The 19,297-nt window shown below is 38.1% G+C and overlaps 1 protein-coding gene across 1 annotated transcript in view; it reads right to left on the bottom strand.

Annotated features, from left to right (window-relative positions):
* NBEA (neurobeachin) overlaps positions 1-19,297 on the bottom strand; it is a 694,460-nt gene that overhangs the window by 90,195 nt on the left and 584,968 nt on the right. Inside the window, 1 exon segment of the mRNA XM_030309029.1 lies at positions 18,974-19,086. Coding sequence (XP_030164889.1) covers positions 18,974-19,086 — 113 coding nt within the window.

Genomic DNA, 19,297 nt, shown 5'->3' with positions numbered 1-19,297 from the left:
AAATATTTACAGTTTTAAGTTACTCAAGTTTCATCCAATGTCATTTTATTGGAATGTTTTAAAGAATAATATTTTGTAGGAAACAGTTGCACAGTATTAAAGTAGTATATGCCTCCCATTAGTAACTTCTTAAAGATGTTTCCAAGTTTGAATTTTTATCTAACACATTTAGGAATGAATTTTATAAAACAAAATGGTATATGATCTAATTTGTTCTTGTTATTTAATCTATAATTTTGTTCTAATAATCAATTAGCAATAAATCATGTAAAGGAAAAATGCCTTCAAAATGTCTGAGAAATGAAAATTTCATCACAGATGACATATTTTCTTATGGGATCCAAAACATATAGTGTGGTGTGTATCTGTCTATCTATCTATCTATCTATCTATCTGTCTGTCTATCTATCATCTACCTGCCTATAATTACCTACTGACCCATGTATAAGTTGATATGGTGGTAAGTATATTATCGTTTTAAAATTTGAGCAAAAAATGCAATGTCAAACCATTTGGATTTAGCAAACGAATAAGGCAGGAATTCTGGTGAAAAAGTAAAACTTACTCAATAAAATGTAAATTTTACATTTACAAGTAAATCTATTTGTAATCTTTTCCCATTTTTACCATAATAACCATAGCAATTGTTGCCAATTTCCATTCTCACAAACAGTAGGCTTTAGGAACAGCCACCTCTAGGCCTTTTAGGGTGTTCCATATGAAACAGGTTTAACTGAAAGTTTACAACCTGCTATTAGATTTATTAGATTTTTGTTCTGGTCAGTTTGTATGCCACAATTGACCCTGTAACAGATAAAGGTGTAGCAGATCGCAGTGCAAAAATGAAAAATAAAAATCCACTTCTGCAGCACTTTATTATTATGATCCAGTTTCTCAAACTGCTACAAAGTGTACATAGCTTGCAAAAAGAACTATTTCCGTATAAAATTGGTGGAAAATTATACATGTAACATTACATAAAACACAATTGAATTTAAAATGTTCTTGTTTTTAAGTTTATTTACTTATTTTGAGAGAGAGAGAGAGAGAGAGAGAGAGAGAGAGAGAGAGCGCACGCAAGCACACGGGGGAGGGGCAGAGATAGAGGGAGAGAGAGAATCCCAAGCACGCTCCCACTGTCAGTGTGGAGCCAGGCGCGGGGGGCTCGAACCCACAACCATGGAGATCATGACCTGAGCCAAAATCAAGAGTCGGATGCTTAATTGATTAAGCCACCCAGGCACCCCAAAATACAACTGAATTTATCAAAGAAATGGTGTTGAGGAGTTTCTCTACTCTATCACTCTATTTCCCCTGTTTGAATATTAAAACAGAGACATTTGTCTCAGTCTTAAATACCACAAAAAGCTTTGTTTTCCCCTGAAAACAAAAAACAAAAAACAAACCTGTGACTTTGTTATATGGAGCAAAGATCCTGACAGATGCTCATGGAGATTTACGTTATTAAAGGCTCTGAGAAATACTATTATAAAAAGAATTGGTTAATTTTGTTCACACCAATGTTTCTTTCTTTCTTTCTTTTTCTTTCTTTCTCTTTCTTTCTTTCTTTCTTTCTTTCTTTCTTTCTTTCTTTCTTTCTTCTAAAACTTCATCCTTCTTCTTGTTTTTATAATAACTATTAACAGGCAATAGAAGTAGTGCTCCCTGAAAAGTTCTGGCTAGAATCCTTACGGTACATATTTCTGAGTGCAACTTTTGCTTTGATTACATTTTCCTATTTTCTTTTCTTTTCTTTTAGCTTTGACCTATCAATACTTTTCTATCTTTATAAAACCTTACAAGTTTTATGGGACAGGTATATAAATTAAAGAGGTAAAAATGAATAACAAAGATAATTTAAATAAAAAAAACACTAACTGGGTAAATGGTACTTTATGAGGAATTAAAAGAACTTTAGAGAATGTGCAAGTCTGGGCATACAGCTGTATTGATATGAATAAATGCATCAAAAATAAATGTGGTGCAATTGTAAATGGGATTGATTCCTTGATTTCTTTTATGGTTGCTTCGTTGTTGGTGTATAGAAATAGATTTCCACACACTGATTTTATATCCTGTGACTCTGAATTCATGATGTTCTGGCAATTTTTTGGGTTTTCTACATAAAGTATCATGTCATCTGCAAATAGTTAAATTTGACTTCTTCTTTGCTGATTTGCATGCCTTTATTTCTTTTTGTTGTCTGAGGCTGAGGCTGAGGCTGAGGCTAAGACTTCTAGTACTAAATTAAGTAGTAATGGTGAGATGGGCATCCTTGTCTTGTTCCTGCCCACAGGGGAAAGGTTCTCAGTTTTTCCCCATTGAGGATGATACTAGCTGTGAGCCTTTTGTATATGGCCTTTATGATGTTGAGGTATGTTCCCTCTATCCCTACTTTGTTAAGGGTTTTTATCAAATATCACATGACATCACTCATGTGGAATTTAAGGAACAAAACAGATAAACATACGGGGGGGGGGGAAGAAAGAGGAGAGAGGAAAACAAACCACAAGACACTCTTAATGATAGAGAACAAACTTAGGGTTCATGGAGGGAGGTGGGAGGGAGATGCGCTGGATGGGTGACGGGTATTAAGAAGGTATGAGTAAAGGGGTCCCTTGGTGGCTTAGTCAGTTGAGCATCTGACTTCAGCTCAGGCCATGATCTCATGGTTCATGGTTTGAGCCCTGCATTGGGGCTTGCTGCTGATACCCTCTTTGGATTCTCTGTCACCTCCAACCTCTCTGCCCCTCCCCCTCTCATTCTTTCTCAAAAAAATAAACAACAAAAAATATTTTGGGGTTCCTGGGTAGCTCAGTTGCTTGAGCGACCCACTTCGGCTCAGGTCATGATCTCACAGTTTGTGAGTTTGAGCCCCGCGTCGAGCTCTGTGCTGACAGCTCGGAGCCTTGGAGCCTGCTTTGGATTCTGTGTCTCTTTCCTCTCTCTGCTCCTTCCCCTGGTCATGCTCTGTGTGTGTCTCTCTCTCAATAGTAAGTAAACGTTTAAAAAATTAAAAAAAACAAAAGAAGGTATGAGCATTGGGTGTTGTACGTAAGTGACGAATCACTGAATTCTACTTCTGGAAGCAACATTGCACTATATATCAACTAGCTAAAACATAATAAAAAATCAAATCAAATAAAAAAAGAAACAAATCACCACAAAATAAAATATAAATGTAAATTAAATTTATTGAATGTAAAAAAATAAACTCAACGTAGATTGGCTTGAGGCATAGTCAATGCCATTAAAATAGATCACAAGTTTCAGGAATAAAAAAGGGTTTTAAGGAGGAATCAGAGGTCCAATTAAAGTAATATTAATAATACTGAAGTCTGGTATTTCAAAAAGAACTTGAAAATCCTCGCCATGTTCACAGTATTAGGATTCTACTTGTGTATGTAAAATATTTACGAGCTTGCAATTGCGAGTGCTCTCGGCTTGCAAATGCTAATGGTACTATATATTTATATAAGGTATGTTTTCACATCCATTTTCTAGATTGATTTTCATAAGTTTCTGAGGTGGGCAAGGCATTCATTATGGACCCAATTTCATGAGGAGGAAACAGGTACCAGAGCCTCTATTCTTTCCACAGCACTACACTGCCATTTCATTGCTAAATATGAAATTCTGATCTTGATGTCATTTTTTTCTTCTATAACTGCCTACTTAATTCCTCAACCATCACAGATCCTCAGAAATGGAATACACCCTACAGGCCTACCAGTCCAACTCTCTCACATTATAAATGAGAACAATGAAGGAAAGTCAAATCAAGATCACATTGCTAGTCAGAGGCTATCCATTTCACAGAACCAGCGGAAGCTTTGTGCTACACACAGCTGGAAGCGGGGTGGAGCCCATTGATCTGTTTGGCTCACTAAGTATCGCTTTTGTTATCTCAATACTCTCAACATATCTGAGCTTCTAACTTATCGAACTTACCTTGTTATCTTTCACTATAGTAACCAAGGGCTTGGGAATCCTGAGAAGAAGCTTCAAGAATTCTTGTCTTTTCATTTTGTTCAGTCATGAGCTGTCTATCATCATTCTTAAAATTCTCAGTTATGACTGACCGTATAGAAATCATACCTACAGATGCTTCTGTGCTCAAGGAAACTCCCTGCCTCTTTTCTTATCTGACCAGGGAATTTCAATGCATTCTTCCGGAAGCAGCTCAAATTTCATCTGTGAAGGCCTACAGGACACTATCTGGTAATAGGCAGGTTTATGACTTTTTTTTACCCAGTAGACTAGCCCTTCAAGGCAATCGCTTTTATTCATCTCTATGTTCTGAGAACCTAATACAGTACTTGGTTCTTTTTAGGTACATAATAAATTCTGAGTGAGGGAAGACTGACTGATCTGATTATATAACATTTAAATTTCCACATGGAAACTTTAGAGAAAAATTTTAGGCAAAATCAAAAGACAAACAATAAAGTAAAAAATATTTATAGCACATATGATAAAAGGCTAGTTTCCTTAAAAAGTGAGCCCTTACAAATCAATAAGAAACCGATGAATAATCTAAATGAGTAAATGAGCAAATGAGATGAACAGGCAATTTATAGATGCAAATTTCCAATATATACAGGAAAAACAGCACCAGCTGATCCAGTATACTGGATATATACTCTCTTTCTGTTCACCATGCATTACTCTTTCTTCCTTTATGAACCACTTCTTCCCTACTCTCCGTATACGTGGTTCAGGTGGGCTGACTCCAGTACCAGATGCCCTGGGTGAGCGTGTGATCCAGACCTGTCAATCAGCATCTTCTATCCATATGGCTACTAAGACTGGTACGGAAATGAGCCGATGATTCAACTTACTCCAATGAAATTTTGCTGAAACTATCTGGGAAAGAATGTTTCTCTTTTTCTAGTGGGGTTACAAAGGCATCACTGCAGTAACATAAGGAAGCCTGTCTCAAAATGAAGCCAAAGAGAAAAAATACCAGAGATGTAGTGTCCCATGACACTGGTGAGCCCTTGGATTCAGTTTTCCTGAACTGACCAATCCCCGACTTCTCAGTTATTTTTTTTAAAGTTTATTTATTTATTTTGAGAGAGCAGAGACAGTGCAAGTTGGGGGAGGGTGCAGAGAGAGAAGGAGAGAGAGAATCTGATGCAGGTCTTGAACTCAATAACCATGTGATGACCACCTGAGCCGAAACCAAAAGTTGGATGCCCAACCGGCTACGCCACCCAGGCACCCTGCTGATTTCTCAGTTATATGGGCCAATAAAAACTTTACATTTGAAGTTATAGCCAGTTTAAGTTGATTTTCTGTTCCTTACAGTTAAAAGTCAGAAGTACACTGGCAAGTTTTAAAATGTCAAATAAACTCTATTTTTATTCATTAGATTGCCAAAAATTAAGTTTCACAATATCAATGTTAGCCAGTGTATAGCAAAACATGATATGTCATAATAATGTTGGTAGGAATATAAATCGGTATAAATTTCTCATGGGGCAAACTGGTAATATTTTTAAAAATATGCACTTGCTTTTGATCCAATCATTCCACTTGGAGGAATTTATAACATGGACAGAATCAGATACAAGGATATTTGTATTTCTCACAGCATTGCTTGAAATGGCAACAAAACAAAACAAAACAAAACTAGGTGTAGTCTAACTATCCAATAAGGGACTATTTATTTATTATTATTTTATTTACATATGTTACCTTTTTTTAAATATGGAATTTATTGTCAAATTGGTTTCTATACAACACCCAGTGCTCATCCCAACAGGTGCCCTCCTCAATGCCCATCACCCACTTTCCCCTCCCTCCCCCCCCCCCATCAACCCTCAGTTTATTCTCAGTTTTTAAGAGTCTCTTATGATTTGGCTCCCTCCCTCTCTCTTTTTTTCCTTCCCCTCCCCCATGGTCTTCTGTTAAGTTTCTCAGGATCCACATAAGAGTGAAAACATATGGTATCTGTCTTTCTCTGTATGACTTATTTCACTTAGCATAACCCTCTCCAGTTCCATCCATGTTGCTACAAAAGGCCCATATTTCATTCTTCTCATTGCCACGTAGTATTCCACTGTGTATATAAACCACAATTTCTTTATCCATCATCAGTTGATGGACATTTAGACTCTTTCCATAACGTGGCTATTGTTGAAAGTGCTGCTATAAACATTGGGGTACAAGTGCCCCTATGCATCAGTACTCCTGTATCCCTTGGGTAAATTCCTAGCAGTGCTACTGCTGGGTCCATAGGGTAGATCTATTTTTAACTTTTTTGAGGAACCCTCCACACTGTTTCCAGAGTGGCTGCACCAGTTTGCATTCCCACCAAACAGTGCAAGAGGATTCCCGTTTCTCCAGCATCTATAGTCTCCTGATTTGTTCATTTTAGCCACTCTGACTGGTGTGAGCTGATATCTCAGTGTGGTTTGATTTGGACTATTAAATAAATGGTGATGGGGTGCCTGGATGGTTCAGTTGGTTAAGTGGCTGACTTCGCTCAGGTCATGATCTCACCAATTCGTGAGTTTGAGCCCTCGTCAGTCTTTGTACTAGCCTGGAGCCGCTTAAGATTCTGTCTCCCTCGCTCTCTGCCCCTCCCCCACTCACACTCTGTCTCTCAAAAATAATTAAATGTTACATAAATGATGATATACCCATACTGCTGCATATTATGCGTCTAACTGAAAAGGTTGATTTGAAAAAAACTCCAAGATAAATTTGTTCAGTGAATACTGAGTGCCTACTATGTGTCAGAAATTATTCTAGGCCCTACAATAAGATAAATGAGGTTGCTGTTTTCATGAAGCTTGTATCGTGTGTGTGTGTACGTGTGGTGTGTTTTTAGAGCAGAAACAGATGGATTCTAAATAAACAATTAGGTAAATGAGAAAATACCAGAGATAAGTGCTCTACTGACAATTAAAACAGAATTAATAGGATAGGAGCACCCGGGTGATAAGCAAGGCATCTCTCAAGGAGAACCTCTCAGCAGAGATGTAAATACCCAGAAGGAGCTGGTCAAATGCAATTCAAGAATGAGAATTCATGACAGAGGAAGAGCTTGGTACAAAGGCCTAAGGTGTCCTGACTGACATGTTCAGGGAACAGAAAGACTGTGCCTAAAGTATAGCGGATGAGAGGAAGAGTTTAGGAGATGAGGTGATAAAATAGGTAGAGGCATATCATATGGGTTTGTAGATCAGGGAAATGAAACATATTTTATGGTAAGTGAAGGGGAGAGTCAACGAATGCTTTTAAGCAGGACAAAAACAAGACCTGAAGTAGGCTTTATAAAGATAACTCCAATGGTTGTGTGGAGAATGGATTATAGGTAATAGTAAATTATTATTACAAGTACCAGGGTTGAAAAAGGCCATTTGCATCATAAGCAATTTCAGCATCACAGCATTATCAATAGTTTTCTTTCTTTTTTTTTAAAGAGCTTATTTATTTATTTTGAGAGAGAGAGAGAGAGAGAGGCAGATCAAGAGAGAGAGAGAGAGAGAGAGAGAGAGAGAGAGAGAGAGAGAGAGAATCCCAAGCAGACTCCACGCTCGGCACAGAGCCTGATGTGGGCCTCAAACTCTCAACCATAAGATCATGCCCTAAGCCAATATCAAGTGTCTGATGCTCAACTGACTGGGACACCCAGGCACCCCCAATGGCTTCCTAAAAATCTTATAGTACATATGCAATTTATTTTTGCTTAAGTATTCAGAGAAAAAATTTTTGAAGAATATACATAAAACAACAAGTGAGAATAATGGAGATTTTAGTCTTCCCTAATCCCTTTGCACTGTTTGATTAACAATTTGGTTTATAGGGGCACCTGTGTGGCTCAGTCAGTTAAGTGTCTAACTTCAGCTCAGGTCATGATCTCGTGGTTTGTGAGTTTGAGCCCCACATTGGACTCCATGCTGACAAAGTGGAGTCTGCTTGGGATTCTCTCTCGCTCTCTCTCTCTCTCTCTGCCCCTCCCCCCACTCATGCTCGCTCTCTCTCAAAATAAATAAATAATGTTTTTAATTTTCACTGATATTTGAATCACCATATATCAAAACTTCACTAGTTAAAACAAAGTTAATGACAACATGAAGAAAATAAGACAAATCCAGAAGCTGAGATTTCTATAAAAACACTGGAACAGTTTCTTCGATGACACAATATCATGAAAAAGTGGGGGGTGGTGCTGGCTAGGAGCTATTTATTCTAAAAGACACTTGAGAGACATAAAAATCAAGTGCAACGTGAGGTCCTTGACTGAATCTTGGCTTGAAAAAAACAAATTTTAAAGGTATATTGGGAGATAAGTGGGAAAATCTGATTTAAAGCGCAGTGTTAGATAATGCTAGGGAGTTTTAACTGTCAGTCTTGTATGGGGTGATGATGGTGTTCTGGTTATGAAGAAAAATGCTTTTTTCATACTAAAGTATTTATGGGTAAGGTATGATATATCTTTAATTTACTTTAAAATACTTCAGCAGAACAAAAACAAAGCTAAACATGTGAGTAATTATATATATAAGTACTAAGTGTATTAGTAATAACTAAGTGTATTAGTTATTTTTGGTACTTTTATTTATGTTTGAAAATTGCTATACCAACAAGTCAAAATAAAATAAAGCTTGCTTGCCACAACGAAGCAAAATCTTTCAAACTCCCACTAAGACCTTTCCACTGTGGTTATGCTCTGGGGTGTTCTTATAGCTAAGAAAGTTTTTAATACAAACATTTTCGGGGCACCTGGTTGGCTTCGTGGTGGAGTGAGTGACTCTTGATCTCAGGGTTATGAGTTTGAGCCCCATGTTGAGTGTAGTAATTACTTCAAAATAAAATCTTTAAAAAAGAAAAGAAAAGTTGTACTTCTAATGTGTGAAAATGTTCTCTTAAACAGATAAAGTCTCCCCTTCACAATTTTCTGCACAACATGGCCTCTCATCATCAGGTAAACTTCAGCTGTTCTCCACACAACTCCACATCCATTCCTAATAAACAGAACCCGAAGTACTGAAGCATTGATAAGTATGTGTTAAGACGTATATTTTGCTGGCTATACTTGAGTGCAATTCTCTTTATATTTTTTTCATAGGATGAATAAACATGACTAATTACATTAGGAAGAGAGAGAGACTTTGAGCTAAAGTTGAATTTTGATTAGCAAAATTGATTAGCATATTCACAGGTCTGTCAGTTCCACACAGGACTGAAGTCTTTGGAGGTGGAGAATGGCTCCCTCAATGCATTTCTTTGCCTCCTCTGCTCCTATCACATGGCTGTCCATAGTGTAGGGCTTTTAGGAAAGGTGGGGGCATCTAAAAGATTTATTACACACTAGAATTTTTTTATTATTAAAAAACTTTTTTAATGTTTTATTTTTGAGAGAGAGAGAGAGAGAGAGAGAGAGAGAGTGTGTGTGTGTGTGTGTGTGTGTGAGCAGGGGAGGGGCAGAGAGAAAGGGAGACATAGAATCCAAAGCAGCCTCCAGACTCCGAGCTGTCGAGCTGTCAGCACAGAGCCTGACATGGGGCTCGAACTCATACCACGAGATCATGACCTGAGTCGAAGTCAGACAATCAACTGAACCACCCAGGTGCCCTGTTTTTAGTTTTTTTTTTTTTGTTTGCTTGTTTTTTTCAGTATATTCTATTTACCTATTGTAGGGAAATAATAGGTAACAAATGAAAGGAAATGCAACTTATAAAACCGATGCAATCCATCATAAAGTTGTGAGGATAAAATGAGAAAATCTATGTAAAGTGCTTAGCACAATTACTACATAAGAAGTGCATGTCAAATGTTGGCTGTATTATCATTACCCCAGGATAATTCCTAAGAAAATTATTTTAAATATCTTAGTGAAAAGTAACCAATTTGACATAAAAAAAACAATGAGGCATAATTAAATATCCTAAATCTTCATGTGTCAGTTCTAAAGGCTTTCTAAGTATTAAGTACTAGGATAATGATGAGCCTACAAATTAGTTTCAAGACCATCTCTACTGAAAATTCTGTTTTAGTGGGAGAGAAACGTTAAAGGAGATGGACTCTGGCCTAGTTTTGTCTTAATAATGCTGTGCTTCAGATGCGACCCCAAAGGGCATAAGCAGGCTCTTTTCCTCTCTTCAGGTAGTATTCTAAGAACTACACTGCAAAAGTGCTCCTATGGTTCCCAGTTCCTTCTCTAAACAGCTTAAAGTTTTCTTTTCTTTTCTTTCTTTCTTTCTTCTTTCTTCTTTTCTTTCTTCTTTCTTTCTTTCTTTCTTTCTTTCTTTTCTTTTCTTTCTACTATTCATGGATTATTTGCCAAGTAATTTTACATCCAACATGGGGCTCGGACTTCATGACCTTGGATCAAGAGTTGCATGGGGCACCCCAGGTTGCTCAGTCAGTTAAGCAACCAACTTTGGCTCAGGTCATGATCTCATGGTTTGTGGGTTTGAGCCCCACATCGGGCTCTGTGCTGACAGCTCAGAGCCTGGAGCCTGCTTTGGATTCTGTCGCCCTCTCTCTGCCCTTCCCCCACTCTGCTCTGTCTCTGTCTCTCTGTCTCAAAAATAAACACTTTTTAAAATAAATGAACACCTTTTAAAATTAAAAAAAAAAAGAGAAAAAAATGTTGCCATACTGTACCAACTGAGCCAGCCAGGTGCCCCTGACAGCTTAAAGTTTTCAAAGCAGGACAGGCTCTAGCACTTTCTTCTCTTTCTCTCCCTCTCTCCCTCTCTCTCTCTCTCTCTTTCTCTCTGAAGGGGTAGGACAATTGGCTAAATGGGAAGGAACTAGAAAAGAGACTAGGGGACATTTAGCATAAGCTGGCAGAGCATGGGACCGGTTTGGGACTTCTGTGTACATCCTCAGAGCTCCCTGTCACCCTATTACATATCTCCAACAAATAGTGGAGATAAAAGTGAACAAAAAAACACCTCACTATTTCTGGTTATCACAGTGCCTATGAACCAACTCTTTTCTTTGTCTGAACTTAGTTGGTTCTTTCTTTCAGTTAGAAGGAAAAGAACATAATATGCCACTGGGTAAACTAAAAATGAATATAGATTCTTAAGGGTATGAACCAGTTCTTATTGCCTTTTTTAAAAAAATGTTTTATTTAGTTTTGAGAGAGAGAGAGCACAGGCAGGAATGGGGGAGGGACAGAGAGAAGGGAACAGAAGACCTGAAATGGGCTCTGCGCTGACATCAGTGAGCCTGATGCTGGGCTCAAACTCACAAATCAAAACCATAAGATCATAACTTGAGCCAAAGTCAGACGCTCAACCATCTTATCGTCTTCTTATCTCCAGTACTTGGCACAACGTAGGTGCGCAATAAATGCTTGTATAATGGAAGAGCAAGTACATGAATAGAATATAATTTAAATAAACCCAATTTTGAAATTGGTGCCTTTTTTGCATTTCCCCCCTTTGCAAGTTATACCCTCAGGTTGGATTATTCCATGAGTTTAAAACAGTCTCCAAATACTGCCAATCAATACTCCGTCTCAAAATAGTACCTCTCCTTCAACAATGCAGTATGAGCAAGTCTAACAAAAACAGTTTTCAAGTTGGGGTATACTAACGTTAAGGTGACATTCAACGTATATTTAGAAAAGTATTTCACATTTGGCAGTAGGTTTTTGGCGGGTTTTGGTATAGAATTAAATTCACACATTCACATTTTTATCTTCTGCCAAGTTTATAGCATCATAGTCAGCTATTAATACACCCAGTAGTTTTGCCCATTCTTCAGGTTTTGTTGTTAAAACCTAAGCATTAGTGAGATTATATATTAAAATAAACAGAACGAATTTCATTTTAGATATTGTTAACTTAAGATGAAAAAAGAAAAGATAAAATACGATAGAAACTTGTGCCACATTGCTGAATGGAGCACCCCCCCACACCTAACAAGGTAAACTCTCTTCTATATGGCATATAGACATTTGGCTGTACTATCATGGATGGACGGCTGAAGAGTATTCACACTTCAGTGCGTTCATTTGCATTATCACATTTCAAAGCCTCGAGGCATTATCACTTCCTTTTTTTAAGTGGCATAATAATTTGGGAAAATGGTTATGCTTATCATCATCTGTCAGTCAAACAATTCCTGTGTTAACAAAATATATTTTTTCCACTCAGTGAATGGGTGTGTGTGTGTGTGTGTGATGTCTTAACGCTCATGTCAATATTAGCAGGACTTGGCTTTGTGATGAAACTATTTCATTTATCAGAGGGCATGACTGGGAAATAGGAAATTCCATTTACACTTTAATGAGCAGAGGCTGTGCTTCATGTCAAAGCCATGTAACCACTGTAATTTAAGAGCAAGGTTCGTGTGAGTATATGTGAATAACTGAATCATTAGCATATATCATGTTTTAAGATAGATTTCACCACAACGTTGCATCTCCATAAGGAAAATCTGTATACATGGAGGGAAAAATTGTCGACACCCACTACTGGTTGACTGCTGAAAAGATAAGTCAATGACATATTGTTTCATTTGCTGTCCATCATGCCAAACAATAAACATAACCTCTACCTTGTACAGGTAATACATAAAACTAGAACCTGTGAAGGCTAATCAAAACGAGGGGTCTAATAAATTTTACTGATAAAGAACTTTCACTGTTCCTGTGCTCTTTGTTCAATTAACTGGGTTAAGGAAAGAATATGAATATTATAAATGTCATAAAATATTTCAGTCTAAATAAATGTGCATCTCAAGTTTCAATAAACATTTAACTTCAGTATCTGGATGTTTAAGGTTTTGATAATTGACAATTTAAAGAGATGAAAAGCAATTACTTTCTGCATGAGAATATCACTTTGCATCTTTTTTTTTTTTTAAATGTTTATTTATTTTTGAGATAGAGACAGGGTGCAAGCAGGGGAGAGGCAGAGAGGAGAGAGGGAGACACAGAATCCGAAGCAGGCTCTGGGCTCCGAGCTGTCAGCACAGAGCCCGACGCGGGGCTCAAACCCACAAACTGCGAGATCATGACGTGAGCCAAAGTTGGACGCTTAACCGACTGAGGCACCCAGGGTGCCCCATGACTCTGTATCTTATAAAAGGTATTGCTTTTTATTTTATTAGAACAAAATTAAATTAAACCATCTTTCTCTCTATTTTTTTCGATCGTACCGAAGACAGTGAGCCCTCAGCTGACAGTTATAGAAATGTGTTTGTAGCTACCACTGAATGCTACCCTGTGTGCTAGATATTACGCTACGTGCTTTTCCTACATTAGTGTGTTTAATTCTTCCAACAACCCCTATTATGTAAATAGTACTATGTTCATTTTAAAGAAGAGGAAAAAGAAGTCCAGAGGGCTTAGGAATTTGTTGGAGGGGGGCTCTCTATGAAAACAAACCTATGCCTATGAGCGTAAGATGAGGGGCAAGGCATAGGAAGCCCCTGAAACATGAGGGGCCTTGAAGTTTAAGCTTCATTAGCTTTATGGCAAATTTATCTCTGATTCCACCTGATGTTCATCTATTAAAATTGTATGCATGTAATAACCCATTGCCTATTGGCTTTTTTCCCCTCATAACAAGTGAATATTCCTCCAGGGTGAGGACTATACATTAAGGTCCTCTTAGCACCTTGTAAAAGCTCCTTTTATATAGTAGCTGTGTGCAAACAAACCTGTAATTTATTTGCTACTCTCTAGATTATAGAAGAGAAGAAACTCAGATACAATGTACTCGATACTTTATAACAGAGAGCTGACCACAACTAAGTCCTCTTTCTTTAGGGAATGGAAATCCAAATTCCCTTTGGTCAACTTTCACCTCATCATTCCCTGACAGGTGTCTTGTGTGATCCTGACTCTACCTTTGGCTCCAACCATGGGAAATGACTGGCTTATTTCATCTCCAGTGAACATATTCCCCTCCCTGTTAAGCAGCACCAATGAGAAATAAGGAGACATTTTCTGGGATTTCTGGGAAAGAAAAGTTTCTTCTGTCTTCCATGAGTGCTACCTCGGTGAGATGCTTTCTTTTCCTTTGGGTTGTATGATGTGAGGTCTAGAACAACTGACACAGCCATTTTAATACTTGAAGGGGAGTACTTGGAGCTCTTGGAGGCCGCTCAGTGGAGATGAACTTTGAGGCCCAAGTGGGGAAGGCAGGGCCGAAGAAGGAAAGAACCAAAGAACCTTTATTATGTGTATCACTGTTGAAGATCTTGCTGAAAACCAAACGTGCCTCTGAATTTTCAGTCAGAACACTGATTTATTGTTCAAGCCAATACGAACTGGGTTTTCTCAAGCTTTCATTCAGAAGTTCTGACAACATAGAATTTCATGAAGCCAGTGTAATGTGGGATTATAAAGAAAGAAAACAAATTCAATTTTCTAGGGATGTATATTTCACAGCTATTTTTTTAACGTTTATTTATTTTTGAGAGAGAGACAGAGTGCGAGTGGGGAGGGGCAGAGAGAGAGGGAGACACAGAATCTGAAGCAGGCTCCAGGCTCCGAGCTGTCAGCACAGAGCCCGACGCAGGGCTCAAACCCACAAACTGCAAGATCGGAGAAGCTGTGAGGGGTTTCTGGGTGGCTCAGTCAGTTAAGCGTCCGACTTCGGCTCAGGTCATGATCTCACGGGTCCGAAGTCGGATGCTTAACTGACTGAGCCACCCAGGAACCCCTCACAGCTTCTTATGTTTTTTATACAATAAAGAACATGAAAATTATTTGGGGCTTCAAAGGTGCTTACTGACGGGGTGCCTGGGTGGTTCAGTTGGTTAAGCTGCTGACTTCAGCTCAGGTCATGATCTTGCACTCTCTGAGTTCAAGCCCCACATCGGGCTCTATGCTGACAGCTCAGAGCCTGGAGCCTGCTTCAGATTCTGTGTCTCCTCCTCTCTCTGCCCCTCTGTCCTCTCGTGCTGTCTCATTCTCTCTCAAAAATAAATAAATATTAAAAAAAATTAAAAAAAAAGGTGCTTATGAAACCAATCGTAGAATTATTCACTGCTAGAAATTATTCCACGGGTCCCAATCTTTGTTTAGGAACACTTCTTTTGCTTTTAGAGACCTTTTAGAAGGTTCCTCGTTAATAATATCATTCAGATATTCCAATTCTTCCTTGAGCTTTTGAAGATTAACAAATTCTGTATTAAATATTTCATTTGTAGTACTGATTATACCAATAAGACTTTCACGTCCTTCTTAATGGGCATCTCATTACTATTATATTTCACTACTAGTAGTTTGTCCTTCCAATTATAATATTATACTTCAAATGTCACGTTCCTATTAGGTATATACAATATTTTCATACATTAAAATCTTGTTTATTAATGATTTTTATACAGGGTAGTTTTGGGTTTCTAGTCCATTTGTAAGAAGTTCCGATTAAGAAATTCAATGAAGCATGGGAACAATGCGAGAGTAATTTATTAACACATCAGGAGTCTTTAATTTGCTAACATTTTCCTATCATGTTTGTCTGACAGAATATAAAGAACAAGTTACTAAAGCATGGAACATAGCAGAAAAAAAAAGCTATCTATCTTTTAAGAGCTCATAGGTTCAAATGTTCGCAGCACGGAGGACTCCATGCTTGCGAACGTATAGTTAGTATTCACGTCACCTTGTTTGTCTACCTCTTCTACTTATTTAACATTACATACAATCAGGAGAGCACGTGTGAGTTACAGAGGGAAATGCTCTGCCAAAAGGAACGCTAAATGAATCAGCACGAAGAACCTGAAGAATGTTTACATATTCTAGTTACTTTAGAAACAGTGATCTCATTTATCTCTTTTTTATAGGAGCAAATTAAAAATCTATAATGACTTGCAAATATTTTACCATATGCCATCTCTAATCCATATTAATCATAATGAAGGCTATATTTTCTTTGGTTGGGATAGTGTTTCAAGAACATTTGAGTCCAATGTCTTCAAGTAGTTAAGCGTGAACTCTCCAATTTGGTCCAGTCCCCACTCAACCTATTGTCAGAAATGCTGGCCTCAGATTTCTGGCAACTACCTGAGTTTTCATCTCAGCTCTGGACTGGACTCTCTCCAAAAAGCGCTGAGACTAAGTCTGTTTTATTAACTCCTGTACACTCTTTGATGCAGTACAGCGCTTGACATATAGCAGGGGTACGATAAACATTTGTTGACTGAAAAATGAATACATAAATGGAGGAAGTAAAGGGAACTTAACTGAGAAGCTTCCTACTGCCACAATAGTCCAGTTAATTTCAAAGCAAAAGACCCTCTTGCCCTGTTTTTTTTGTTTGTTTGTTTTTTTAATTTTTTTTTCAACGTTTATTTATTTTTGGGACAGAGAGAGACAGAGCATGAACAGGGGAGGGGCAGAGAGAGAGGGAGACACAGAATTGGAAACAGGCTTCAGGCTCTGAGCCATCAGCCCAGAGCCTGACGCGGGGCTCGAACTCACGGGCCGCGAGATCGTGACCTGGCTGAAGTCGGACGCTTAACCGACTGCGCCACCCAGGCGCCCCTTGCCCTGTTTTTAAAATAATCTTAAAAAAAAAATCTAAAATAGCCAGAGTGGTAGTCGGCTTTTGAGGTTTTAATACTGCATGTCATACTACTTGACAATCTACTATAAATTTTATTGTACGTGTATTTTATAGTGACTAGCATACAACAGCCACTTGAGTCATGCTAAATAAAACATATGCAGACAAGATGGTGTAAAAGAACCATTTTGACAGTTTTCATCCTCACACTGATGAGTTAGTCTGGTTTTGTTTCACACCCAAAGATTACACCACAACCTTGGCAGGTCATGTCAAAAAATGCATATCTTCACACATTCTAATGCTAACATGAATGTAATAGCATCTCTATTTATCATCAATATCTGAAAGATAATTCAAAGTATATGACCTCTATCAATGATTTACTACATTATCTTTAGACATACGGTGTTAGCTAATGTTGAGATGCCAAGAACTCTCCTAAGTTCTTTACACTTACTAACTCATCAAATCCTCACAACACATCTATTATTATTGCCCGTATTTTACAGGTGAAGAAACTGAGGCAAAACGAAAATTAACCTTGTCTAAGACCCTGAAGCCAGTAAGTTGGCAGAATGAGGATGTGAACCCAGGCAGTCTAGCTCCGGGGTTCCCTTTCCTAACTACTGCCTATTGCCTCTCATGTAGTTCTCTGTAAAATATCATACCTTATCATTCAATTTTGCAGAGAATGGTTTCATGATTCAGATACTTTATAACTATATTTGCTCCGGGAGGGCAGGCCCCATGAAGTACACTGTTTCTATCTACCTGGGCCTGAATAATTACTCGTCCATGGTAAATGATGCAAGATTTTTGTTCAGTTCATTTGGACTGGAAAAATTACTATATTTGAGACCATATTAGAATGAAATTGCTAGCATTTTGTTTTCTCCCAGATGTGTGATTCTCAGTAAGATGTTGGCTAACTCATCTCTTCAGGTCCCTTTCAAACCTGTAACATCATAACTAAAATTAGCAATGAGGTAGCAACAGAGCTTCGATAAGGAGGTCACACAAAACATAAAAGAACTAGAGAGTGAACGACAGATAAGAATGTGCAGATATTTGTACACAGGCTTCAAAAACAGGCTAAGAAATATTGCATGTATGATAATAGTAGCTAATAGTCACGAAGTGCTTCAATGTGCCAAGTACCAGTGTCACATTCTTTAAATGCATGTGTCATTTGATCTTAGCAACCGTGTGGCTTAGGATGGTACTATTCTCGCATTACAAATGTGGAAACCAAGGCTAAGAGAAAGTGACATCAGGTCACACAGCTAGTAAGCCGTGTGATACAGAACTTCAACCTCGTAGGTCTAGTTTCCAAAAGTAAGAAAGGAGGCAAGAGAAGGTGTGCTGAGTTAAAAACTATCTGTGGGATCATTTTTAAATTGGCCACAATGCATGTTTCCCTGACTTGCAGGGCTTATGCATCTCTTGCTGAGCCCCTCAGCCCTCCCTGCACCCAAACCAAACGCACACACGTGTGCCCCCTACTGGTGCGGGATGCTAAAGCGGACAACCAAGAATGGTAGAGGGGCGCCTGGGTAGCTCAGTCGGTTCAGCATCCAACACTTGATTTCGGTTCAGGTTGTGACCTCACGGTCCTGAGATCAGGCCCCTGAGATCAGCTCTGTGCTGGTCCTGGAGGCTGCTTAAGATTCTCTCTCTCCCTCTCTCTTTGCCCCTCCCCTGCTGGTATGCTCGTTCATGCTCTGCTCTCTTTCTCTCTCTCTCTCTCTCTCTCTCTCTCTCTCAAAAAAAAAAAAAAAGTATGATAAAAAAGAGAGCGAAATTCAGAGTGAATGAGCTGAGGCTTAAAATGGCTGAAGTGTATGTGTAAACTTTAGGGTCTGGCTCTGACATCAGCTTACGCTCCAGAGAAGCATTTTGGGGCTTAGTTCCTAATTTTTCACTGCACTTCAAATAATTTAGTAACCCACTGAAGTTTTCTCTGGATAAATGAGGTAAACTAACCGAAAATTTGCTTTTTTATTCTTATCCACCATTATGTATTTTTTCTTGCCATTTTTTGGGGCCAAATCTTCTCTCTTGTATCTTAACAGATCCTTGATAAATTACTGTGCCCTACTTTTTTTCACTATTATGTTTCCCTACATAGCGCGTGTGTGTGCAGATGGTCAAGATGATATGTCGTATCACCTAAGAAATATATCATAGAAATAATTTACCATAATATTTTGTTCTAATTTCAGGTTTTTTTTTACCTTGACCTTTGAAACCAAGGATATGTGAGCAACCTCTCCTTACATCTGCTTTTTCTCAAGTATGCATTTCATTCTGTCTATGCTAGTACTAATTTATCCTCTTACAGCTTAGTTCCTATGCTAAGAATTGATGTGCTTTAGTCACAGACCACAAAAGAAGATGCAGGTTTACTTCTTACAAATATACCTGGTAGGAACGCTTTTAGAATAAAGTCTTATGAAGAAAATTAACAAAGTTACCTTTGATAGATCCCTGAAGTTTCCTGGGAGAGTCAAGTCCAATTCTTCTGATTCATAGTTTGTTAATACCCATGGAAACACAGGATATTGGTTCAGGTCATTATATGTCCGTCCTAGCAAAGAAAAAGAGAAATGAAAACCCGTACGCACGAATTGCTTATGAAATCGTTTCTGTTCTTATATAAGGAAACTATTGGATTTCAGAAAACAGTAACTTGTTTATTGAACTACGTCTTTGTTTAATAAAAAGCACTCTAGCAACAATGTGTTTCAAGTGAATTCACTCAATAATAATTAAGAAACGAGTAACTAGAATGACTTTTC

The sequence above is a fragment of the Lynx canadensis genome, chromosome A1, assembly GCF_007474595.2.
Source record: "Lynx canadensis isolate LIC74 chromosome A1, mLynCan4.pri.v2, whole genome shotgun sequence".
Taxonomy (NCBI): Eukaryota; Metazoa; Chordata; class Mammalia; order Carnivora; family Felidae; genus Lynx; species Lynx canadensis.
This window is presented reverse-complemented; position numbering and strand designations above follow the sequence as displayed.